The following is a 26316-nucleotide window of genomic DNA, read 5'->3' as shown; positions in this document are numbered from 1 at the left end:
CAGTATGGTTGTCCTTTTTTGACAAACGGCATTTTTACAAGAGCGAGGAGAGAGAAATGATACTAGTTGCTGCGCCGTCAAAGAGAACAGATAACGTTGGGGCCTTGGGATATAGTCTCCTGAGAGTCTCATAGAAAATTTGAATTTCGCGCCTTTTTCTACTGACAAGATTTGCTTGACCATCTATAGCTGTCAAAAATGTCAAGTTGTCCAATCAGCCATCAGCCGGCCGGCGCGGCGCAGTTTGATAATTACATGAATCTAGTATAACTGGATTGGGCATGAGTGGTGGGGATAACTGACAGAATGGGATAGTCTTATGTATCTTTCAGTAGGAGTAGCAGCGAAAGCGCTATTATTGTTTGTCCTTGTCACAGTCCACATCTTGTTTTATTCCCCACCGTAAATTGACCACCGTGATTGGTCGAATTCATTTGTTGCCCACCATAACAAATAAATTCGACCAATCATAGCGGCGCAGTGCGACGCTATGATTGGTCGAATTTATATGTTTTGTCCCTCACGGAGGCACGCGTAGACCACTTCTATAGGATGCTACCTTCTATGGATAATTAGTGTCATACTTCACAGTCATTTTTCAAGATTTTATATTTCTTGTTTCGAAGCGCTGCTTACTGCTTAGTTCTTTCTTTGAGTCTCGTCCCAGTGGTAGATAATTTATTATCATTATCCTTCTTTCGCTGGCAAAGAGTTACAACTTGTGCTTATTTTGATTCCATTAATTTTTAAGGTAAGAGCCTAAGAGGTCACCTTCTGTTTAATTTGATTAATTTAAAAAAAGGAGGAGTTAGTGCTTTCTAGTCTCAAGTTTTTTTTCCGAAAGTGTATTTGAAGCGAAATGCTTAAATGATGAATGTATTATTTATATCTTGTAACAGTCTTACCCAATGATTTCACTACCTACCTACCATCATTTTTAGTTTTATTTGCTGTGAATATCACTAAATAAACTAGCATAAGCGCAGTATTATAATTAGGTACTAGTATATTGTTAAACTAGCGTCATAATGGATTCCTTAACCTACATTGCAAAGCTTATTAACATTAAATCAATAGTGGTTTTAAATATAAAAAATTACAATCACCACATCTTTTGCGTGGGTAAATCGCCAGTTAATAAAATACCCCTTGTGAGACCAACAATGTTTAATGTTAGGCCAGGGGGTCAAAAAACAATTGTTTATTCTATTATGAGTATAGAAAAGTCAAATATGTGTTTAAGTATTTGCCACAGGTACCACAGTTGTTTATCACATAAATAATAATTGTGTTTTCAACAGATGTCACGTCTCGATATAGTGGTGTTTGGGGCCACAGGCTTCACCGGCAAGAAGGCAGTTGAAGAGTTAGTCCGTGTTGCCAAGAAGTACACAGGGCTGACATGGGGAGTGGCTGGCCGTTCACAGTCCAAGTTGGAGACCCTCATGGCTGATATTGGAAAATTGACTGGTAAGGAATAATTTAAACACCAAATGGATGAATAAAAAAAAACAAATTGTGCTCAATTTAGTTGATACCTTAGGTATAAAGCATATCATATTCATGTATTTCTAATGATTGAGTATTGTTTGTTATAAAGAAAACAATTAAACGAAAGAACCTTTGTAATACACCCATTTAATTTAATTTTATTTCAGTACAAATTATAGTTCAGTCTAGTTATACAATCATCATCATCTTGTCGACATGACACTTCCTCAAGGGGTGTGTAATGTTTTTAATAACAACTATTTTCGAATTTTCATTTTGCATAATTTGAATTGCATAATTTCGATATGCAGAAATGATTATTTAGTATAAAAACAAAATGAATACGAACAAATTGCATAATATCAGTAATAATAATAATTCCGTTGCATAGTAATGTATTTGCATAACAGGCAATCAGTATAATGATCACTTTGCATACTATTTAATGCTCATAACGTTCTCGTTCCATTTTAGGATTTATTTTATTATAGGAAATTTAAGGTTACTCTTTATTTATTCTTAAAAAAGTATCATCTACCTCCATTTTATTACCATCTCTCATGATCGAGAGGGTAATAAAATGTGTATTATTATAAAATAAGTCGGTTCGGATGAATAAAAAAAAACAAATTGTGCTCAATTTAGTTGATACCTTAGGTATAAAGCATATCATATTCATGTATTTCTAATGATTGAGTATTGTTTGTTATAAAGAAAACAATTAAACGAAAGAACCTTTGTAATACACCCATTTAATTTAATTTTATTTCAGTACATATTATAGTTCAGTCTAGTTATACAATCATCATCATCTTGTCGACATGACACTTCCTCAAGAAACCTCAGCTTTGATGTAGCAATTTTTTTTTAATATAACTGTTTGATATATTTGTTGGTAACAATTTGTTTAACATCTAAAAATATTGGGTGCCGTTCAATTTTAATACAAATATTTTGCATAATTACATTTAACTACTTTTAAAACTCATAATAAACATAATGTATAGAAACAAAATCCATAATATTATTCGTTATAATAATTAAATTACAGAATGTTCTATAATCATAAAAACGCTGTGTATAACGATCATTAGGAATAATTTTACGTGTTATAAGATACAGTTAGTATTATGATTAAAATGCAGAATTATATTTTAACGAATGATCGGGTAACATAATATAATATGACATAAATTATAAAAGAACTTACATATTCTACCTTAAGGCAGGTCGCCGTTAGGTACGACGACGAGCGAAGCGAGGAGGAGTGTTAGGTAGAACTGCGACCCTACAGCGCGCGAGCCGAGCGAGCGAAGCGAGCGTGCCGCGGCAGCGGCCGGCGAAGCGCCAGAACCGACTTATTTTATAATAATACACATTTTATTACCCTCTCGATCATGAGAGATGGTAATAAAATGGAGGTAGATGATACTTTTTTAAGAATAAATAAAGAGTAACCTTAAATTTCCTATAATAAAATAAATCCTAAAATGGAACGAGAACGTTATGAGCATTAAATAGTATGCAAAGTGATCATTATACTGATTGCCTGTTATGCAAATACATTACTATGCAACGGAATTATTATTATTACTGATATTATGCAATTTGTTCGTATTCATTTTGTTTTTATACTAAATAATCATTTCTGCATATCGAAATTATGCAATTCAAATTATGCAAAATGAAAATTCGAAAATAGTTGTTATTAAAAACATTACACACCCATTTGATACATTACTAACTACAGAGTACAATTAATTCAGTTGTCACCAAATTATGCAAGTAATTGATCAGTCTAAATGGGGCCTAACATCCGCCCATGCAATGCAACCACGCAAACAATTATAAATAGATGTAGGTATATAATGTTGATTCATGATTATGTTAGTAACCAGTGAATATTTTTGGGTGTGTCAATTACTTGCATAATTTGGTGACAACTGAATTAATTGTACTCTGTAGTTAGTAATGTATCAAATTTTGCATGCAAGTTCTTGATCCGTCTAAATGAGACATTACAGATAAAAAAACCATTGCAATAAAACCATAACTTAAAATTCCTTGGCACAAGTCATCTACTTAATACAACATTAAGATAACAAATATCAATCGAGTATTTAAAAAAGTATTTAATATGTATAAGTATTGACGGCAGCTCAAACCTATTTTTGCAGTAGGTACAACCAATTTATAAGCTAATATATGCTAGAACTCTAGCCCAAAGTAATAAGGTGTAATATAATCATACTCGTTTTTTTAGCTTGAAGTGTGAATGTGTAAACAATACAGTGATTGACAATCTATAGTTTTGTTAATAGAGGATTGTCATCACTATAAATCATTATTTGAATAACTTTGACATTATTGAGTGTCCGTGTTTATTACGTGTGACAAACAAGCACACTATAAAAATAAAGTAAATATATCTTAACAACCTTGAGGTATACCTACCTATTACCTATCTACTGCATACTGACTGTGATAACCTTTGGTCGCAAGATTCGCATTATCGCAGCGCAACCTATAACGATGTGGGCAACCTATAATTTAACTGATTAACACAAGTTTTATCGTCGTTTCTCCGATAATGATTAGAATGCATGATGAAGGCAAGGTACCTACCTATGTGCTCTTTGGCACAGTTTTGGATGTATAATACTGGTCATTCAATTAACACAAGATTATATAGGTACTTGTAATATTATTATTAGGTATAGGAATAAAAAAGTTTAAATGAACAATTTGTCTAACAAACTTTAATAACTTTGATATGATGGCTAAAGGCTCCAATTGTGCCAATGGCTAATTTAGCCATTGGCACAATTGGAGCCTTTAGCCGTCCTCAAGCTAAAAGGCCGTTAAAGGCTCTTACGACGTTTTTGAGTTAATATCACAGCGCGATACAGTAAACAATTCTCTATCTACCTATCTAGGTGTCATAGCTCTATGTGAAAAAACCGCGAAGTTACGGCCGTCCCGCGAGCGGCTAAATACACCATTTTGCCACTTTTACCAGCAAAAAGGCAGTTTTTAATTAGAAAATTCACTAAAAGGCTGTTAAAGGCCAATAACTGCTTCTTACTATTTGACATCGGGTATTTAGTACAACTCTTAAAAACAGTTATTGCAACTTCCACGACTAAAAGGTGGCTACTGTACTTTAACTGCTCCCTAGCGTAACAAATATTACGGCCAAATGATGATTACTCCCAAACTAAATAGCAGCTAAGCTATAAATACACAATTAAAAAGCCGTTAAAGTCGCTTAGCCGCCTTGTCGTTAGTATAGGCGTAAAAGGTATACATGCAAATGCATCGGTTTAAGGCCGTCACGGCTTTTTAATTTGGCAATGATAGAACAAAATAGTAGACAGTTCCAGAAATATATCGCGGTAACTAGGTATTCCATATCAATAAGGCGGTTACTTGATCCTCGCTCGAAGCAACGAAATCAGTTGCGCGGGCGCTCCCGTCGAGTGAGGGTGTGGCACGTGAAGACCGGGCGCAGTTTCCCGCCAATTCCAGTATGCAGCCGCGCAAACTCACGAGGTAAAGTATTTTTACGTATTCATTTGGGATAAGTATTATGTACCTACCGTTTAACGACCTTCTTATAGATAGTTTAACACCTGTTTTGGCGCGTTATTTCTTTAGTCAAGTTTAGTACTCTACTCAATGTACATTTTACTTCATCATTTTCAATTGGGAACTAATTTGATGTGTAGGTATATCTTGTGAAGATATGTTTAATAGCATTGTATGTACTATGAAGCTTGCCTGGTGATGGAGAGACAAAACAATCATGAGAACTCATAAAACAATCTTTAAATTGTCTGTCTGCCTGTAGTGTGTTGCATAAGTTGTATTAATAGTATAATCGGAAACATAATCTTACTTTTTTGACCAAAACGTTTTTATGGACGTCTTCTCACAGTTAAGTACACTTCACATACCTACGCGGGACAAAAAAACTACTTTTTTAGGATAAGGTAGGCACCTAGAACTTATAGAAATATGTTTAATTGCTCCAGGTATGAACCGAAGACCTCTCGGTTGAAAACCATTTTAGACAGATGTAGAAATCCATCAAACCAAAACAGTGAAGACATCCATCATTCGGTCGATTGTCATAACATCCAGTTGCCTGATCATTATGTGGAACCCACGTCATCACACGAAAAACCTGTGGAAAAAGGATTACCTAAACATTGTGTCCAAGAGATGGTAAATGAAGTCAATCGCAGGAATTATTCACTCACATCTGATATATTTAATAATTTTAACGAGTACGCTACCACACAATCTAAATCTTCTGTCTTTTTGTCGAATGCCGTAGATCTTCTCCAACAAGCGTTCCCAGCGACCAATACTGAAAAACAACTTGATTTAAGGTGTGATGAAGAGCTAAGCATAAGCAGCCGAAGTTCTTCATCGTCACACAGAGATGATGATTTTTCATCCGATGATTCCGTGCGCGACAAAAATTATATTCCAGAAACGAGTAGTAGTGATGATTCTGAAAATAAAATTGCGGCCCCAGTCTTGAATAAACATCCGAATAAGCACTCCCATATGTCTATGTTTAATACAACCAATATTATTAAGCGAAGAAATACCATTAACATAGAAATCATACCCGATACCCAAACTAATAAAATCGGTGAAAGAATTCTAAAACGAAGGAATACTACGGAGTTAAATTATATACCCACAATTAACAATAGCGAAGAGATTAGTATTGATTTATCTGGAGAAAATGGTCAAAGTTCACCTGCACCTAAGCGAAAAAAATACGATACAAGTCTAAGTGAAAGAAACGCCGACAAGAAAGAAGACAAGCGATTGGAATATCTGGTTAAGCCAGGGTGCGATTCAAAATGTCATAAAAAATGCACTACCTTATTGACAGATGAAGAGAGAGAGGATGTTAACGACAGTTACTGGAATTTAACATGGAAAGAAAGAAGATTATTCATACAAAATAATGTGCCTGTAGTTGTACCTAAGAGGCAAAAGACTGGACCAAATCTTCGAGCCCCAAGGAGAACGTTTTTCCTAAGAAAACATGATGATACAAAAGTGGCAGTTTGTAAAATATTTTTTTTGACTACACTCGGATTTAATAAAACGAATGACAAGGTTTTGTACAACTCTTTAGCTGATGACGATTTGACCGATTCACGTGGAAAACATACTAAGACATTAGCTTACGATAGAGAAATACTTCGTCAACACGTTGAATCGTTCCATCCTTTAGAACCACATTACCGAAGAGCGCATGCTCCTAACCGTAGATATTTGCCGAGCGACGTAACTATCACGTTTATGCATGACCACTTTTGCAAAAAATATCCTCAAGATCCAGTTTCTTACGAATTATATAGGCAGGTCGTTAAAGAAATGAATATATCTTTTACTAATTTAGGAAATGAAGAATGTGAGGTTTGCGAAAGCTACCAAATACACAAAAAAGAAAGTTCTCATAATATCGAGGAAAATATTCTAGATAACTGCGAGGACTGCACATCATTTGCGATTCATCATGACAAATATGTTGCAGCTAGAAAATTGTATGAAGAACACAAGACTGAACAAGACCCGGATAATATATATTTTAGTGCTGATTTGCAAAAGGTTATAATGCTTCCAAGATTGGACACATTTAAGAAAATAATATTCTGTTTACGTCTTGCTACATATAATCAAACCTTTGCACCATTGGGAAAAATAACATCTAGTATTAAACCTTACGCTGTTCTTTGGCACGACGCTATAGCTGGAAGAAAGCAAGAAGACATAATGAGTGCATTTTTTTCATTCTTTTTGCAATATCGTGACACCAAACATGTAAATATATGGCTTGATAACTGCAGTGCACAGAACAAGAACTGGCTTTTATATTCCATGCTAGTTCATATGGTTAATAGCGATTATATAGGCACGGAATCCATAACGTTGTACTACTTCGAACCTGGTCACACTTTCATGAGCTGTGACCAGTTTCATCATCAAGTCGAATTGTCCATGAAACACAAAGGCAAAATTTACGACTTTGCTGATTTTACGGAATCAGTGGGATCAGCGAACAAGGGAAAAGTAACAGTGAAATCCATGGTAATTGAAGATTTTATTAACGTGCCTAACTTTACTTCAGAGCGTAGAATTCAAAATTCGAATCCACGTGTTTACCTTCGTGATATTACACAAGCATGTTTTACTAGAGGGTGCTATGATTTATCATACAAAACTGAATTCAAAAATGATTACCAGCAACTCCGCTTTCTAAATGACAAATACTTGAAGAATCCAAGCCCTATTACTTTTCCCAAACGAGTCGATCCCAAAGGTACCGACGTTGGTAGAAAAAAGGAAATTATAAACAAATGCTCACAAGTAATACCTACACATAAGTTGAAATTTTGGCGCGATTTGCCAGAATCGCGGTAGTATGTCGCTATTAGTTTTAATGAACATATTATTTGAGTTAAGAACCTAATTACTTTAATTATCGGGCATGTATTACGCCTGTAGTATTCTCTACCTCACTATTCTTAAAAATCATGTAAGACTGATCACTGACTTATATGTTATATTTAATTTTTAAGTAGAAATAAAGTTGATTGATCTCCATAAGTACAAATACGAATTTGTTATCTACTTGTTTAAGTAATTGTGATCATTGTCATTAGTTGTGTAAGATTTGTGACTGACTATCTACCTTTTCGTTAAAAACGATTATGGATAATTCTGTAAGATGATTAAAACATATTTAGCTGTATTAAAAAGTTATAGTAGTTATAGTACAATTACAAACAATATGGGTAAGCCATTTTACTATTAAAATAATTGCTCGTACTGAAGACTGAGGGGTGTTTTTAATTAGGAATTACATTAAACTGACGTAACTGTGATTTTAAGCATGTAAGAAGATCGCAAAGCGAATTAAATTAAGATGTGCTTACTCCTACGTTGTCCCACAGTAATATTATGATTAGCAGAGTTTATTACTAACTTGAACTTCAAATAAATATTATTTTGAGAATGATTGAACGCTAATTTCTTGGATTACATTTGATTTTTAGTATCTTATGTCTTTTATTTATTTTCTTCCTGCTCTGAATAAAGTAACTTCTTAAATTTGTTTATGGTAATTTGAAATGATTGTAAACTAAAAAGCAGTTATTACATTTTGTTCTGAAGATAGCTGCCTTTTTATCTAGCTGAATTCACAAAATCTTTTAAACGATACAATTACAAATGGTTTTGTTAAATTAAAAGGCGTTTAAACATTTTTAATCACCTTTTAGTCTTTGATGTATTAGATGAGTTGACTTATTATTCATACCTAAAAGGCGGTTAGATCTACTAGTCACCTTTTAGCTATGTTCTACTTTTTAACTTCATATGACTTGTACAACGTATTCAATTTTAGATAAAATTACAAAGTTAAAAGACCGCTAAATATACTTTAGCTGCCTTATAGTCGTTTAATTAGCGTAATTTTGTTAAACAGGTACAAACCAAGAACGGAAATTTAATGATTTAGAGCACTTTTTAAGAATTATTACTAAATTAAATTGACTTAAAAAATAGTACTAATTAAATACTATATTATAACGTTTAATGTATATGCTTATATCCTACTAATTTCAAGAAAAATGTTTTCGCGCGTTTTTTGCTCATTTCTCAAAATGGCACTGCTGCATTTTGCGGCCTTTTAGCTTGAGGACGGCAGTAAATCAATGGCCATTGGCCTCTTAGAAGAAGGTTAATTATCGCTCTACACCTTGTTTTTAGGGTTCCGTAGCCAAATGGCAAAAAACGGAACCCTTATAGATTCGTCATGTCTGTCTGTCTGTCTGTCCGTCTGTCTGTCCGTCCGTCTGTCCGTCCGTATGTCACAGCCACTTTTCTCCGAAACTATAAGAACTATACTGTTGAAACTTGGTAAGTAGATGTATTCTGTGAACCGCATTAAGATTTTCACACAAAAATAGAAAAAAAAACAATAAATTTTTGGGGTTCCCCATACTTCGAACTGAAACTCAAAAATTTTTTTTTCATCAAACCCATACGTGTGGGGTATCTATGGATAGGTCTTCAAAAATGATATTGAGGTTTCTAATATCATTTTTTTCTAAACTGAATAGTTTGCGCGAGAGACACTTCCAAAGTGGTAAAATGTGTGTCCCCCCCCCCCTGTAACTTCTAAAATAAGAGAATGATAAAACTAAAAAAATATATGATGAACATTACCATGTAAACTTCCACCGAAAATTGGTTTGAACGAGATCTAGTAAGTAGTTTTTTTTTATACGTCATAAATCGCCTTCATGGGCGAGTCCGACTCGCACTTGGCCGCTTTTTTAAATTATGTATAATCAAACTGTTTTTAAACCTATATAGATAATGACTAGGTAGGATAGATGATTAGGTAGGTACATGTTGACGTTTAGCGCGGCATAACACTCTAAAGTTGACTTTGGTGAGTCAGTTGCTGTTGTTATGGCTACATAGCGGTGGATTAAATACAGCGAAGTTTTCTATTGCGCGGGAGTTTATTTTTAAACCGAATTGGAAAAGCAACACGCTTAAAATAAATCTTTAACTACCGAATCGGCTAGCTTATCGACCGTGTGGTACCTACATATAGTATGATTACGACTTTAGCAGATACTGATCTCTACGAGGGAAAAAATATATTTTTTATGGTTCCGAAGTCAAAAAGGAGCCATCATAAGTAGTCTAAAAATGTCCGACTGTCTGTCCGGCCACGGGTTAACTTTGTGACCATCTGTAATTCTGTATTACCTATAGGTGTACCATTAAACTGGGGACGTTGTTGGGAACTTATTATAGTTACAATACAATACAATACAATACAATACCATTTATTTCTCTCATATAAGCTTACAGTTGTTTACCAATTCGCTTACACGGTAAAATAGAAGATATGACACATTAACAAATTATAAATTCAAAGAAGTAGAACTCAAATACAGTGAAAACAAAACAAATAGAAATATAGAGCAGATATGAAATCAAATACAAATAGCGGCATAGCCTTAAACAAAGGTAACAATTTAATATTAACTACCAAGTTCGGTATCGTTTAGAGCAGACATGGTGGCTTTGATAAATTTCCCTAGTAGATAGTTGACTAGGGTTGGATATTTGATTGCGTGTGACTGATTTGTATTAAGCTAAAGCAACGCATGTTTATCACATTTTGGATAATACGCGTCCTTAGGCCACTAGCCGCTGCCAACGAGCGGGTCGTCGTAAGCTTTGTTTGCCATCATAGGCGTGGTATACTATATACTTGTTTAGGATATCGCTATTCAAAACTAGTTGTCGCTGACGTAATACATGCTTGGAATGTAAAAACTGACTATGATTATGCGCTGACACATCAGTCTGCAAACTTTGGCCTAAAAGCGTAATGAATGACTTGGACATTATTGTTGTCACTTAGCTTTATTTATTACATTACATCTATTGAAATTCCACCTATTTCCGATAAGTACCTAACTCCTAAGTAAATTGCTAAGTAGGTAGTCCAAACCTAAGTAGGTACTTAAATAAACACAGTAGGTATTATAGAGATGACTTGTTTTCGATATACAGTAAGATGCAGAGATGATAATAACTGTATATAAGCGTAGGTAGATATTATTTCAATTGCAACCTGTGAGTAGGTACGTAAATAATGATACTTGCAATCGCGATCTGACATTGTCTCAAGAATTGTGATTAAACGTTCAAATCCGTAGGTACACAACAGAGAGATAGTGCTTTTACAAACAATTAGGTACTTAATACCCACGGGTAGACTAAGATTACCGATATCAATAATCCGGATGTGCGTGGAGAATAGTTAAATTGTATGCAGATAATGAACTTTTGTATGTATATATTCAAACACACTGGTACCACGTAACCGACTCTCCCCTACAAACTTTTATGCATTCGCATAGGTCCATTGTCCATTGGGTTCATGATAACTTCGCTAAAATCAGGAAATGAGTCTCATTTAACTCGGTCCTGATTTCGGATAGATGCAGGTTCAATAAAATAAAACACTTCTACATTATTCACAGGTGAAAACCTCTCCAGCATCAAGATCATAGTAGCCGATGTGTCCGATGAAGAGTCCATCAAGCAGATGTGCGAGCAGGCGCGAGTGATCGCCAACTGCTGCGGCCCGTACAAGTTGTATGGCGAGCCAGTGGTCAAAGCAGCGGTCGCTACTAAGACGCATGTGGTCGACGTCAGCGGGGAGCCGTTTGTAAGTACCTACCACTCTTTATGACTGTACAATGATCGTCAACTGTTGCGGCCCATACAAGCTGTAAAGTGCACGGTGGTCAAAGTAGCGGTCGTTACGACGCATGTGACGGGGAGCCGTTAGTCAGTACGCCTTACATACACTACAGTCTACAGTGATTGTCTGCTCTGCTACGGCCTACTGTGTGCTATTATCGGCCTATCGGGGAACCATTTGTAATTCTGTCTTGACATTGGATGCGGATCAGCACGCCGCTCCAGTGTGCGAGCGGCGTGTGGATCCGCACCAGTGTGATAATCGCTTGAGTGTAAAGTTGGGTGCATTTAAAAGAAAACCACAATCGGCTAACAACAATGATGTAGACACTAGCTGTACCGTTAAATAAATACATACTTAAAAGTAATTTTAATGAATGCTGTCGAAGGTTGATTGAAATATTGAAATTAAGTAGGCTTTGTCTAATAAAATGAACAATTGAACATATGAACATGCAACTTTTCGCTTAGTTGATCCTGTTTTTGGTACCTTCGTTTATTACTAATAATAAATTGAATTGCAAACACACATTAAGTAGACATAAACGCTTTAACAAATAACATTTATTTAAAATCCTCACAAAAAGAATATTCAAATGTAATGTGTTTGAATTTTGAAAAATAAATATTACAAATAAATTTGTCATCAAGCTTGACCTTTTTACATAATGTCGCGGTCTAGACATCATGTAAATTATTATTGTCTTTATAGGTACAGTTTACATCGACATTTTCCCTTACTCCACCGAGATAATGTTGAAAAAAGATGCTTATAATTGTGTCGTAGACCGTACAATATCACGTATTACTGTGGAACAATAGGTGACCTAAATGACCTGTCTCGAGGTAGAAAGACTAGCAAGTCGGTTTAAAGGAACGTTCATATTATAATTATAGGTAGTTTGCGGCTCATGAGTTAGCTCAGTACTGTCGCCAGCAATAATATTTTGTACGAATGAGCGCTCAAAATTATATGACGCTCTGTTATGCCTCTACAAATAATATCATACCTACATATATGTATTATGACATATATTTTTGCCCGTTTAGCTGCGTGATCGTACCGTTCACACTCCGGCAGATAGCACGCCTCTAACCGCAGGCTTATAAAGTGATAATTCACCGCCGACTGTCTGCCGTATTCGAACTTCAAGATATTCACAAGAGACGACACGTACTAGATCCATTCTAGATACGTTATAGTTTAGATTTCGACTAGTTCTCTTTTGCAGCGCAATTCGGGCAACCAATGTCACTTTTACGTTAGATATCTATTAAATGTGAATTGGATCTCTAAGCCATATCTTGTGTAAATCGTTCAAGAGTATCTCCAGAATCGCGCAAATGTCAAATTTGACAAGTTAGATCTTAAACATATCTTTATCGTATCTTGGCGATGTCTAACAGATGTCTATTTCAAAATCCGAATCGGGCCCTGTGTGCCGAATGTAAACGTTTCTTTATAGGTAGGTAGCAGTGGCGGCGCGTCCATAAAAGCCGATTCCCACCGGCTTTTCTGTTTTTGGACGTTTGAGCACAGTTGTAAAGGAAATATGTAAACCAAATTAGCCCCGGCTTGCCTATGGATAGGTATGTTTGACGCGCCGCCACCATCAGTGATGGTAAAAATGCCAATTGGGAATGTAGAACATTCTATAATATGGTGACAATAATATTCTGGTAGAACTTAATTGTTGCTATTTGTAATCCGAAAAAATGTAGTAAACTGCCGTGGTACTGGTAGCATTGTACCTACTGTACTTATAACTCACAAACATTTATCAACTATGGAATCGACGATAATTATTTCAATTCCCACTATTATGTCTATGATTAGGTACCAGTTGAATGACAATTAACATGTGCTCACGGAATAATGATGCCGCTTTTAGAATAATTGCAACTGGAATTATTCCGAGCTGGTTCATGGCCATTTTTTTCATTGTTTTACATCGATTTTCTGACATGTCAGTATTGGCAAACATAGTATTTCACAACAATTTCCAACGTCGATACCTGTCGGTGATATACATCTATTTGGTTACTTAGGTGTCTTAAAATGAGTTATATTTCGTAGCAACGACAGAAAATGTAAAATAAAATCGGAATCCTGCACCTGTGTATACAAACCTAGCGACAATACTTCGTCTACAATTTACCTACGTTACGTTGTTCGTTACGGTAGGTAGATAACAAATGATTGTATCGAGTCGTAGAAGAATATGATTGAAAGATGGACGACTGATTCACGTTAGTTAATCTTCATCGTCAAAGCCTAGAAAAAAAGCGGCCAAGTGCGAGTCGGACTCGCCCATGAAGGGTTCCGTATTTAGGCGATTTATGACGTATAAAAAAAACTACTTACTAGATCTCGTTCAAACCAATTTTCGGTGGAAGTTTACATGGTAATGTACATCATATATTTTTTTTAGTTTTATCATTCTCTTATTTTAGAAGTTACGGGGGGGGGGGACACACATTTTACTACTTTGGAAGTGTCTCTCGCGCAAACTATTCAGTTTAGAAAAAAATGATATTAGAAACCTCAATATCATTTTTGAAGACCTATCCATAGATACCCCACACGTATGGGTTTGATGAAAAAAAAATTTTTAAGTTTCAGTTCGAAGTATGGGGAACCCCAAAAATTTATTGTTTTTTTTCTATTTTTGTGTGAAAATCTTAATGCGGTTCACAGAATACATCTACTTACCAAGTTTCAACAGTATAGTTCTTATAGTTTCGGAGAAAAGTGGCTGTGACATACGGACGGACAGACAGACGGACAGACAGACAGACATGACGAATCTATAAGGGTTCCGTTTTTTGCCATTTGGCTACGGAACCCTAAAAATGGTAATTAACCTCTGTTGGTCCTCGTACAGTCGCAATTACTGCTATTAGATGTACTAAAATTACAGTTTTCAACGCCGAGCTAGATATTAGCCTTTTATACCATATAGTACTATTTCTAGGCTTAACAACGTAATGGCTAAACATTTTATCTAGTCTATGTAAACACACGAGTGTTTCTTGTATGTTAATAAAATAGTATGGCTAATACAGTGTACCAACATTAATTGATTGTAATATTAGTTATTGAAAGCCCGTCAAAAGCACACTTTTGGCACGTAGGGTTATCTGTCGTCTGTCACAAGTGTCACAACAGATTAAGCGGGAGAACATAAATTTTTAACATAAAATATGTTTTTTAAAACCTGTGAAAAAGGTCAAAGTTTTTATAATTGCAAGCATCGTACGTATCCCCAGGAAGAGGATCACTAAGTGAGTCATCAAAACATAGTGAAATATACATTTTGTCATTGAATTTGTAACGAAACAACAACGAAGGAAATTGACCGAATAATATAAAATACACAGATAATTCTTACTCTTTTCACTAAAGCAAAAACCAAGTGTATTTAACATTAAATACGAATAGATTCCGCACATTGTTATGTACATTATAGTAAATATTTTTAACCCGTGGTGCGCCCTAACAAGACACGTGTGATAGTAACTCCATACTATTCTTGGTTCGGGGCGCTCCACGGGTAAGGAATAATTTTTATTTTGTTGCGCTCGTTATTTGACAGCGACCGACCACGTTGCGAACGCTAGGCGGCGCTGCCGTCGTGCACGATCCCAATAGGTACTAAATACCTATCCATAGCCACTGGGTTCGCTTAACATTAGGTAGCCTGTAAGCTTGTTTGCCACTAATGTAGTGTACAAAAATGTTGGTGCAACGTACCTACCGTTCTATATCGGTCTGATTTGGTAATTCTGTTTGGTAGTGGTCGAAGGTCAACTTCGACGTGTATGCGTCATGTAGTGGCTATGATCGGAATGATAATTTTGTTTACATTTGCTGCATTTGTTTCATATAAAACGAAATGGCTTATTATTAGATTAATACTCAAACAACAACATAATCAGATCATCACAATTATTCAATTCATTATAATAATTGACTTTAAGCATACCTTATAGGTATACATATTTGTATAGTCTGAGTATACTCAAAACTAAACAAAAATAAATTAGTTGGCACACCAAACTAAATGAAGATGTTTTTTTTTAAATCTCATCTTTCTAATTCTGTTGGTACTTAGATAATCAAATACCTTTACCCGAAGGCAACAAAAATCGAAACATAGACGCTGTAGGTAATTTAGGTACGCTGATCTACATAATAAAATTATGATTAGAAATCTTACGTGATGAGTAAGTAACCTTGCTAGTATGACGCAATCAACATCATAAAGTCATGTTTTGGATATACTGCGTCATGTTATTATGTTTTTGTATTAACTGTTTTTTTATGTTTCCTCAAAAAGAAAAATAAACTAAAATTTATACTCTCCACGGCCGATACCGCCACAGCGAATGCTATCAACTCTCCGTTAATATTTTTGAATCGGGATATTGAGAATAAATTGCTATTGAATGTGTGACAAACCTTGATTATTAAATGTATATTTGTATCTTCAATGGGCTTACTGACTTTATCGATGATAAACTAGTGGGTGTGAAGATATGGGTACATCATGAACTCCCATGGTTCTGCCATTAAAAAAAAACCGGCCAAGTGCGAGTCGGACTCGCGCACGGAGGGTTTCGCACCATCAACAAAAAATAGAGCAAAACAAGCAAAAAAAAAAACAAGAAAAAAAACGGTCACCCATCCAAGTACTGACCCCGCCCGACGTTGCTTAACTTCGGTCAAAAATCACGTTTGTTGTATGGGAGCCCCACTTAAATCTTTATTTTATTCTGTTTTTAGTATTTGTTATAGCGGCAACAGAAATACATCATATGTGAAAATTTCAACTGTCTAGCTATCACGGTTCGTGAGATACAGCCTGCGGACAGCGGAGTCTTAGTAATAGGGTCCCGTTTTTACCCTTTGGGTACGGAACCCTAAAAACTGAATCATGAATTGTTTTGTATACCTAATTACATATACTATTTAACCTAGTCATAAGACTTTATGTGGATTGGTTGAGAAACGCGACCTGTAGAGCAGAACACCCAGACCGTCTAAGACGCAACGAAGACGCTTCGCTCAGTCAAAAAGGAAATAAACAAGACTCTGTATTATGTTTCCAGTTCATCGAATCAATGCAGCTGAAATACGACCAGGCTGCACGAGAGGCAGGCGTGTACGTCGTGAGCGCGTGCGGTTTCGACAGCATCCCTAACGACATGGGACTCGTCTACATGCAGCAGAACTTCGACGGTAAGCTTTACCTATTATACACAGCTAGGTTATTATACTTATTATACTTACGGTTAGGCTCCTTTTACTACACTAAAACCACAGAATAAATAATAGTACTAGGTACAGAAGACTCACTCTCTAACAAAACGCGTCTGTTACGATCAGCACAGATATGGCCGCTAGGTGGCGACAGCGCCACGCGCGGCTTATGGCTAGCCACCAAAATTGGTGTGGAACGGATGTACTTTTAACTACCTGTAGCAAAGCGACGAAATCGCGGAGTGACCACGCCTGCTAAAACGGAACTTAATCGTGTATAAATTAACTTGAAACTTACCTCCGACGTTTAGAGGATTGCGTTTGTCACCGGGGCCTCGAAGAAAGACTGGATAAGGTTGACATAAACATCTACTACCTACAAGTTATTACAGATATATCCAGGAAATTGTCAGTGTCAGTAGTCAATCGTCAAGTTGATGAAATAGGCGACTGGTGTCGATTCAACATCATCCCCAATGGGTTTGCCTATTTGCAGCAACATTTCGATGTTGAATGATAATACCCTCATTATCAAATTAAATTTTCTTTAACTATCGGGCGAGCTTGCGCGGCTTGCGGGCTGCTCTAACCCTAAACTCGCATCCCAATAAAAAAGAATTACTTAAGAGCCCATCAACAGAGATGTACAAAATGGTTTTAAAAAAGCATTTAAATACAAAATGCAAAATACTTTTCAGATTTACTATTTCAAATGCAAAATACCAAATAGTTTTGCGTTTTGTATTTCAAATGCTAAATGCAAAATAGGTATTTTCAAAATACTTTTTCAAAATAAAATACCTTTTGAGCAAATCTCAGATATTTTTATTTATTTTAGGTGTTCATCATGAGAAATAGAGACACAATGCCGAGCCGAACAAAAACGTCTAATATCATGGCATGGCACCTTATGCATGACATTTTGGTCATATTTATCAGTACGCGTATCAATAAATTCTGTTATGGTATTAATAATAGTCCGTCGGTTCCTCTCTCTGCGGCCCTGACCACCGGCAGCTTGGGCCCTGCCCCGCTGCTGGCGGCACCCTAGGTTAGGTTTTTTATAATGTGTTTATAATATTTTTTTATATTATTTTTGTAAGTGTTTTTATATTTTAATTTTATATACATATTGTAAAAAACCAACCTAAGAAGAGAAATAAATAAAGGAAATAATACTCATTTAAAATAATGTAAAAAACTAGACTAACGAAAAGAGAGCCATGGCTCCATTTTGTGACTTGTGTGGCCATTTATTTCGGTTGATTGTGCATCTAGTTCTTATTTTATTATTATTACACTTTTCTTTTATTAATAACAACTGGACTGGTATTGTTAAAAAGTGAAAAAAACATCAGTTTTTATTTATTACGCTTTTTAACAATACCAGGGGGCCGATTTTTGAATTTCGATCGCTCGATTTCGTCACTCGAAAATCGGTGGAAAACGGCGAGATGCTGATTTTTGAAATACGAGCGATATAAATTGTGAATTTAGTGGTATTGACCACTAGTTTTTGATTCTATTAGTAGAATTTACATGCCTAGTAGTGGAGATATTACTGAACGAAATACACGAAATCGAGCGGTCGAATTTCAAAAATCGGCCTCCTGGCGCTAGCAGGCATAGAATTAATATGACTAGAACAACTGTCAATCTTCAAAAGTGCGACCAAAAATGAAAAGCAAGTGTGTGCGTAAATTGTCTATGTGAGATCAAAAATAGTGATGTCATGTTACAACATATTAATAATCTGTCGATGTTTGATTGCTTTATCGACTACTTTTTCAAATGTGTTATTTTAAACGTTAAAATTCTACGACATGATGACGTATAAATAACACTTGCACTGCGTGTGCTATCAAAATCGTTGCAGACTTATCTTAATGTAACTCTTACTGTGTTGGAAAGTGAAGTTTAAATTTACCGCTAAACATGAGCACCTTCAAAAAGGTATAAAAATCGTTATTATTTGAAGTCGGTTATAAAAGCTAATATCTTAATGATGTCTTGTGAAGAAATAATTACATAGCTATTACTTAATATACCGACAAGGTATCGATACTGTCATATGAACATTTTGTCAAGCCCTAGCGTAAAGTAACAGGTTTTGTTTTTACACAAAATATTTTAAATTATAGACTAATATGATAAAATATTAGCACACAAAGGAAGAAAAACTTATAATGAACTTTATAAACCGGCTTCTTACACTTTTTACGCTGTGAATTTGACAAAATATCGTTATGAAAATTTCGTTCGGAATATCATAAATCCTCTGAAATGAGTATTTGCTTGGATTATTTGCCACTGTAACACTGAAATCCGGCACACTACAAGACACCATCTTCACTGAATTACTTTATTTAATACTTTTCGTCCTAATCCGTGTATATTTTTCAATTTTAAAATTACCGTGATACGCTCTTGGCCGTCCGCGGCCGTCGTCAAACTCAAAAGTGGTTACGTTTTCTCATTGGTAGTCTGACTTTTTCGCACTCATGGGATGTTCATATACGTGATGGCTTCCCTTTCGCACACTTAAGCTGTCTGTCAAGCGCGAGCGCGAATTGTATGTCTGTGCTAGCAGGCGCCTCTATCGGTCAAATTCGGCAATACAAGCGTCATTCGTTCATTTCATTTTGTTTGACTGGTAATGTTGGCTAAACTTAATCACAAAGTATTTTGCATTTTGAAATGAATATTAAAAATGCAAAATACGTCTCGAAAAGTATTTCAAATAAAATACAAAATGGTTTTTACTAAAAGGCATTTAAATGCAAAATACAAAATAGGTATTTTGCATTTTGTATTTGCATTTTAAATAGAAGTATTTCAAACAAATCGCATCTCTGCCCATCAATGTGCATACTAGCGCCACTGCTAAATAATCGTGATTATTTAAATTAAACGAAAGATATTTAAAAAAGGGGGCCGCTACGTACTGTATCTTGTATCAAAGTACCATTTGAATACATCAAACTAGTTTCTATGTTGCTGGATTCGTCAATTTATGAACTCAAAACAAAAACGGCCGTTTTAACTTTGGGCGCATAGATTGTCGAATCCAGCAACATAGAAACTAGTTTGATGTATTCAAAAGGTACTTTAATACAAGATACAGTACGTAGCCGCCCCCTTTTTTTAAATATCTTTCGTTAAATTTAAATAATCACGATTATTTAGCAGTGGCGCTAGTGTGCACATTGATGGGCTCTTAATAGCGTCAAATAAAATCATTCACTATCAAAATACGATATTTTGATGGTGATCTAAGATTTTTTAATACTGTTCTTTTCGGTAAAGATTTTAGTTTACTCTTGTCCTGATATTCTTCTCATCTATTTTGCAGGGACTCTGAATTCCGTGGAATCGTACGTAAGCACGCAAGTGGCGCCGGAGTACAGGAGTGAAGCTGCCAAGAGTGGCGTCATACACTACGGCACTTGGGAATCTCTTGTGAACGGGTAAGGCAAGCAAGCTAATTATTGTAGTGTGAATACTAGACACTCGTGTAGGGATCTGTTAGTAGAATATCGCATTATGACGCACTTTTCCTTATATCTTTATGAAATCATAATGTACGTAAGAAATAATATATCCGAATTCAAACAAGTTCATGTTGAGGGTATAAACGTCCGTTCCACGGGACGGCTAAGAACGGTTCCTCGCCGTATGGCCCTGGCTCAGAAAAACCCACGTGTCATAGGACCTATCTATTATGAACGACTTCCGGCCGTTATAAGAAAAGTGAACTGTGTGATCAAGCATTTAAACGCCGATTAAGAAATTTTTTGTTGGATAAACCGTTGTACTCTGTTAATCCGCCACAGGAGATACTATCTTGACATTATTTTAAAATGTTATCATTCTGTAATTATTTTATTTTTAATTTAATATTTTATTGATTATATTCTGGTGACATCCTTGTTTTGACGATCATAATATGAATTCTTGTAGATTGACATGCCTGCAATTTATAATGTAATCTGTCTATCTAAATAAATAAATAAATCTATCTATCTATTTATTTACGTTAATAGAATGTGTCTCTTCGGGCGGGTAGCCCTGCGTTCCAACACTGGTAAGGATAGTAAGAGAAAAGATAAGGTTTGATGCATTACGACCAAACACAGACATGGTATTTTGAAATATTTGAGTAGTCGGTAATTTGTTAAAGATTAGGTAGGTAATAATGTTTCGGGGAATTTTTAATGGCTATACCTACAAGCTCAAAGATTTAGAATAGATTTAAAATGTACGAGTAATTTCTTTGTTTAGTCATAAATGCCAACTGGATTAACCTCAAAATATAGTTCCATATTATATGATGGAAATTTCCTAAGTAGGTATGTGTAATAGGCAGTGCGTGCTTACTTTCGCCCTGTGTATACTACAGTTATCAGTAATAAAATGTGTTATTCTATTTTGTTTGCGATATTTTTAACCTCATATTGGTCATATTTCAACATTTTAATATGTCATGGTAATGCGTAATATTTTATAGTCTATTTCTCTGGTTTCAGAATTTGCAGCCGCAATAAGTTACCTGCTCTACGCAAACAGCTGTACCCGGACCGTTTGCCGAGCTTCAAGCCGAAGTTGCATCCACGGTAACTGCGCATTCATTTGACTCTGACCACGCTAACTTTGCACAAATTCGGCAGTAAAAGTACATATCCCTATAACGTCTATATTCGACGTAGAACTTGGTCCAAGTTTCCCAACTTACTACTTATGCCCTTATAGGGCTTAAATTGCAAGGTAAATTAGTTTTTTGTTAAACGCTAAGGTTTGTCAATCCGGTTACAACAAAACGTATGGCGCCGTAATAACCGACCTTAGCTTAAGCTTTCACATGTATGGCGCAGACGAGTCACGCGTTAACGCGAACCGTGCGACCTCTAAATTACAGATTATTTGTTACTTCTTTGCGCGTTCTAGGCACCAGCTTTCACTAACACTTGAGAACATACTGCGGAAATGGTATGCCTTAACCTTTTCGACGCCGTGTCAAACACAAAAGCTGTCACGCTGACGCCACGTCACCGAAGTGTCAAAACTGAAATTCAACTTTATGCATATGCACGTACGTCTATGTTGCTCTGTGGTCTGTGACCGATTAATCGGTCTTTGGCGTTGAACCTACGGTGCGGATATTATTATTATTATATAATTATAGGCGAGCAGCTATTGAGCTGATGAGCCTATGTCACACAGTGTCCAGTGTTATATAGTTCAAAGTTTGTATAGTCATATCACTTCACTAGTACTCATCAGTCTAACTTATTGCTTAAAAGCCAATTGTCCAATCTGTTTTTAAACGAGGGGGCAGTCACAACACTATCCGGTAAACGGTTCCAAGCCGCCACGACACGGTTGGACAAGGAATGATATGCAGCTTTAGTAGTAGTAGTGCGAACAATTCGTAGGCTGTGACCTCGGGTCTCGCGGCTGACAGTTCTCCTATTGATTATTTTGTGGATGTCAGGGAGGTTGTAACAGTGGGTGGCAATCTTAAAACACTCGATATATCGGTCATTGGCGTCCAAAAGGTTAACAAATGTTCTCTTTTCCAGTGGCATCGTCCACAAGCACGACGGCGCGTACTGCCTCCCGTTCCCCGGCTCCGACGCGTCCATCGTGTACCGCACGCAGCGCCACATGTACCACGTGGACCACAAGCGCCCGGTCCAGTTCAAGCCTTACTTCAAACTTCCCTCTCTTTTCGCCACCCTCCTCACGTGCCTCGTGGCCATAATCCTACTCCTCATGGCCAAGTTCTCGCTGACCAGGATGCTGCTCCTGAAGTACCCGAGGCTGTTTTCCGCGGGCACGGTGACCCGGGACGGCCCGACGGACAACGTGATGAACAACACGTCGTTCATGTTCGAGTTGTATGGCGAGGGATGGGAGAAGGGCGTCGACGTGGACGCGACCAAGCCGGCTAAGAAAGCTGTAGTCAGGGTAATTTTTGTAGTCTAGCAAGCCTATTTTGTCAGTAGAAGTAACATAAAAGAACTATATTCATCCCTTTTTCTGGAGTACGATACTAGCGTTACAAAGATACAGTGTGATTATCTCTTGTCTATGCTCCAGTGACAAGCAACCCTTGCCAAACTATATATTCTGACATATTAAGCTAACGAGCCAATAGCCTCCTAAGGCCCAGCCATACAAACGAAACATCCAAAATTTGCCACTGAAATTTGAACCTAAATTGTAGGAAATAGAGTTGATTGTGCCTTGTTTGGAAATTGAACGAAACAAAGCAAAAGCGACTCTGTTCCAATTGAACACGGTTTAAATTACATCGAACTGAATAGGTACTATAGGTAGGACCTTGGGCCTTAGGAGGATAGGGTATTTTCCTGAGTAGTCAACTCAGTTTCTTTTTTCGAACATCCCTATTATGAAATTAGTTGCTGTTTTGTCACCGAGTCTTTTTATTTCACGGATGCCATTTAGAAGGTATAGAGATGAGAGAGCTTAGGCATACGGGTATCGCATACTCAGGAAAGATATGGTCGGTGTTATTTATATTTAGAATAAGGTCCGTTCAGTATGTAATAATAACGCTTCACTTATCGCAATTTTACTTATACTTATTAATATTTGACTATTTTACGTCAGGTAAAAGGCGTGAACCCTGGCTACGGAGCAACAGTCACCGCACTGATCTATTCGGCCATCACCTGCCTTAAAGAACATGACAAGATGCCTGGCAAGTAAGTACATGGAAATCTGCCTTTCAGAGGAATACTAAGACGCGACGCTATACGTTCTGCACTTGGATTAACAACCTAGGTAATGCATTATGCATCAGCAAAGCATTATAATGCCATCTGTCACCAGTTATCAATTTAGTGGCTTATGACTGGCATATCATTCCTTTGAAGTGGCCTGATAATTTGAACAGATGGTATTTGTATAACACGACTTATAAAAAGCTCGTTGCTAGACCTACTTGAACTTGTTTTTGCACTCCAATACGGAATTTTTTGACTTTAAAACTGGTAAGTTAGATTAAGCGTCGTAGTGAACTGACAAATCTCTGTGGTAAAAGTTAGTGCAGCCAATCATAATGCTGCCACATGCTGCACACGTACGTTACTCTCCTACAGTATTTTGTTTTCTGTGATTTTGACTTTCAAACTGGACTAGCAAGTCTAGCAACAGTTGCAACGCACCTTTCGATAATCCCGAAGTAGACCAATAATGTCTTAGCTATTGCATGACTCGTGCGTATCAATCTTCGTAAATCGATCGTAGTAGAGCCTTCTTCTATAGGATTTTTCTTTCGACGAACGCGCCTTATTACATACTAGCGACTCGCCCCGGCTTCGCACGGGTAAACCTTAAAAAATTATACACCTAAGCCTCAAGAATAACTCTATTGATAGGTGAATACCGCATGAAATTCCGATCAGTAGTTTTTTAGTTTATCGCGAACATACATACATACAGCTGTCTGTATGTTTGCGACGCGGCGGGGGACTTAGTTTTATAAGGTGTATAGATTGAATTTGTAGCTACCACAAAGATCTGATATCAATGTCACGGTAACACCATCGCTATTTCATTCATCGAAATTAATCCAATATTACGTAAGCGTTAATTAGATACTTAAATATTGTTTCTTCTTTATTTTTAGTGGCGGAGTATTGACTACGGGAATTGCATTCGCCAAAACCGATCTCATCAAGAACCTCAACGAAAATAACCTCACGTTTGAGTATGTTCAAAATTAATGTTACCGTTAATTATTAAGTTACCTTTAAACCAGTTAGCTTTATCACAGTAGTGGTCAATGATCAATATGATCATATTGGCCAGAGTGATTGTAATGGAACATTGCGTTTAATAATTATAGTTACCTATATGCCTTTATTTTTGTTTCTAATATTTGCAGATTTTATATTGTTGTTAGCTTCATGTATTACGATAGAAAGTCAAACTACTGCAACTTCAATTAGTATGACTTTATTATACGATAAGTTTATTACTATATTACTCGATTGTAGGTACAAACAAGCATTTACCAACTTAATAGTTTATAGAGCTTATTCAGCTTATGTTAACGATAGTACAACCAAACATTTACCAAAACAAAGATATATATAGATATAAAATATAAATTATTTTTTGCTTAAGTAACCATTGTTTGTGTCATAATTGTAACTAATCAAATGTGATATCTACATGTATAAGGTAAAGGGCATTTAATAAACATTAAACATGATAAGAAATATTTTTTAATAACCTATATACAGGAGTACAAACAAACGGGTTATCAACATTTTATTCCAGTAAACAGAACAAACCTGATGACCCGAGTATTCCACCCTGCATAAGTATTAACTTCTTAGCTGGTGGTCCCTAGCAAAAAATACATTATGGAGTCACCTCATCACTGAAAGGCTAAGAACCATTTTAAGGCCTTGGTCCTTTTTAAGCTTCATGCTATGTACGCGGCCATGAGGCTTTCATTTCATTCATGCAATTGATAATTTCATGACGTGTCAATCATTTCATGAAATGATCGGTTGGCCACATCATGAAAAAGTCAAACCATTTCAAGGACCAAGCATTTCATGAAATGATCAAAATCTATGCTCTGGCCACCCAATCCACCCATACAATGAACTGATGTAAATGGCGCTATTGCGTATGCGTTGTTGTGTATGTCGATCTAATTACATATATAGTTCCCACAAAACAAGGCACCGTACAGGTCCGTCTATTTCAGCTGTAAGCGCTTTTCATACAATTATGTAAGTTTTACCGCCTGTTGCTACTGCTGTGTCTACTGAAAGGTAGGATGCTTGGGATGCCTTTACTTTCAAGGGCGGTTTTAGAAAACCTTGAATCATTAAAACTTCAATATGAAAATAGTTACAATTAATTTATTGATAAAGTATTAGGTACTAGCTTAACAAATGTACACACAAACCGACCTAACACGCAATTATTATATTAGTATACCAAGTTGACTGTACACTTTAATTACATAGAAGCTGTAAGTAATAAATTAATTATAACAAAAAAATGAGCTTTGGTCTTATGTATTGTATAGTTAATAAAAAAATAGATAAAAAAATATGACACATTTGATGTTTGATAAATAAATGATATTGTTCATTTAACCACACAAAGAAACTATATTGTAGACAGACTGCCGTATTCGAACTTCAAGATATTCACAAGAGACGACACGTACTAGATCCATTCTAGAT

General features: G+C 36.1%; 2 protein-coding genes across 2 annotated transcripts; both read left to right on the top strand.

Annotated features, from left to right (window-relative positions):
* The first annotated feature begins 617 nt into the window (after positions 1-617).
* On the top strand, positions 618-25329 carry LOC134657537 (saccharopine dehydrogenase-like oxidoreductase). Its single transcript, XM_063513116.1, has 9 exons — positions 618-751; positions 1302-1470; positions 11595-11782; positions 16930-17059; positions 20433-20547; positions 21607-21693; positions 22660-23047; positions 23714-23808; positions 24735-25329. Exons 2-9 carry the CDS (start codon positions 1302-1304, stop codon positions 24829-24831), a joined length of 1269 nt encoding a protein of 422 aa, XP_063369186.1. The 5' UTR covers positions 618-751; the 3' UTR covers positions 24832-25329.
* On the top strand, positions 4415-9088 carry LOC134657526 (uncharacterized). The gene is made up of 2 exons (XM_063513105.1): positions 4415-5043; positions 5526-9088. The coding sequence occupies exons 1-2, from the start codon at positions 5021-5023 to the stop codon at positions 7939-7941; spliced, it is 2439 nt and encodes an 812-aa protein (XP_063369175.1). The 5' UTR covers positions 4415-5020; the 3' UTR covers positions 7942-9088.
* Positions 25330-26316: the final 987 nt, after the last annotated feature.

Source organism: Cydia amplana, chromosome 2 (genome assembly GCF_948474715.1).
Source record: "Cydia amplana chromosome 2, ilCydAmpl1.1, whole genome shotgun sequence".
Lineage (NCBI taxonomy): Eukaryota > Metazoa > Arthropoda > Insecta > Lepidoptera > Tortricidae > Cydia > Cydia amplana.
Note: the sequence above shows the minus strand (reverse complement) of the source record. Positions and strands in the feature narration are given on the sequence as shown.

What these genes read in the sequence shown, in the direction of transcription:
- LOC134657537 (XM_063513116.1), top strand. Translation starts at nt 1,302, where the DNA reads ATGTCACGTCTCGATATAGTGGTGTTTGGGGCCACAGGCTTCACCGGC. An exon ending in ACGTCAGCGGGGAGCCGTTT is followed by an intron (nt 11,783 to 16,929) that starts GTAAGTACCTAC and finishes TTATGTTTCCAG; the next exon opens with TTCATCGAATCAATGCAGCT. An exon ending in AAGCCGAAGTTGCATCCACG is followed by an intron (nt 21,694 to 22,659) that starts GTAACTGCGCAT and finishes TCTCTTTTCCAG; the next exon opens with TGGCATCGTCCACAAGCACG.
- LOC134657526 (XM_063513105.1), top strand. Translation starts at nt 5,021, where the DNA reads ATGCAGCCGCGCAAACTCACGAG. An exon ending in CAGCCGCGCAAACTCACGAG is followed by an intron (nt 5,044 to 5,525) that starts GTAAAGTATTTT and finishes TAATTGCTCCAG; the next exon opens with GTATGAACCGAAGACCTCTC.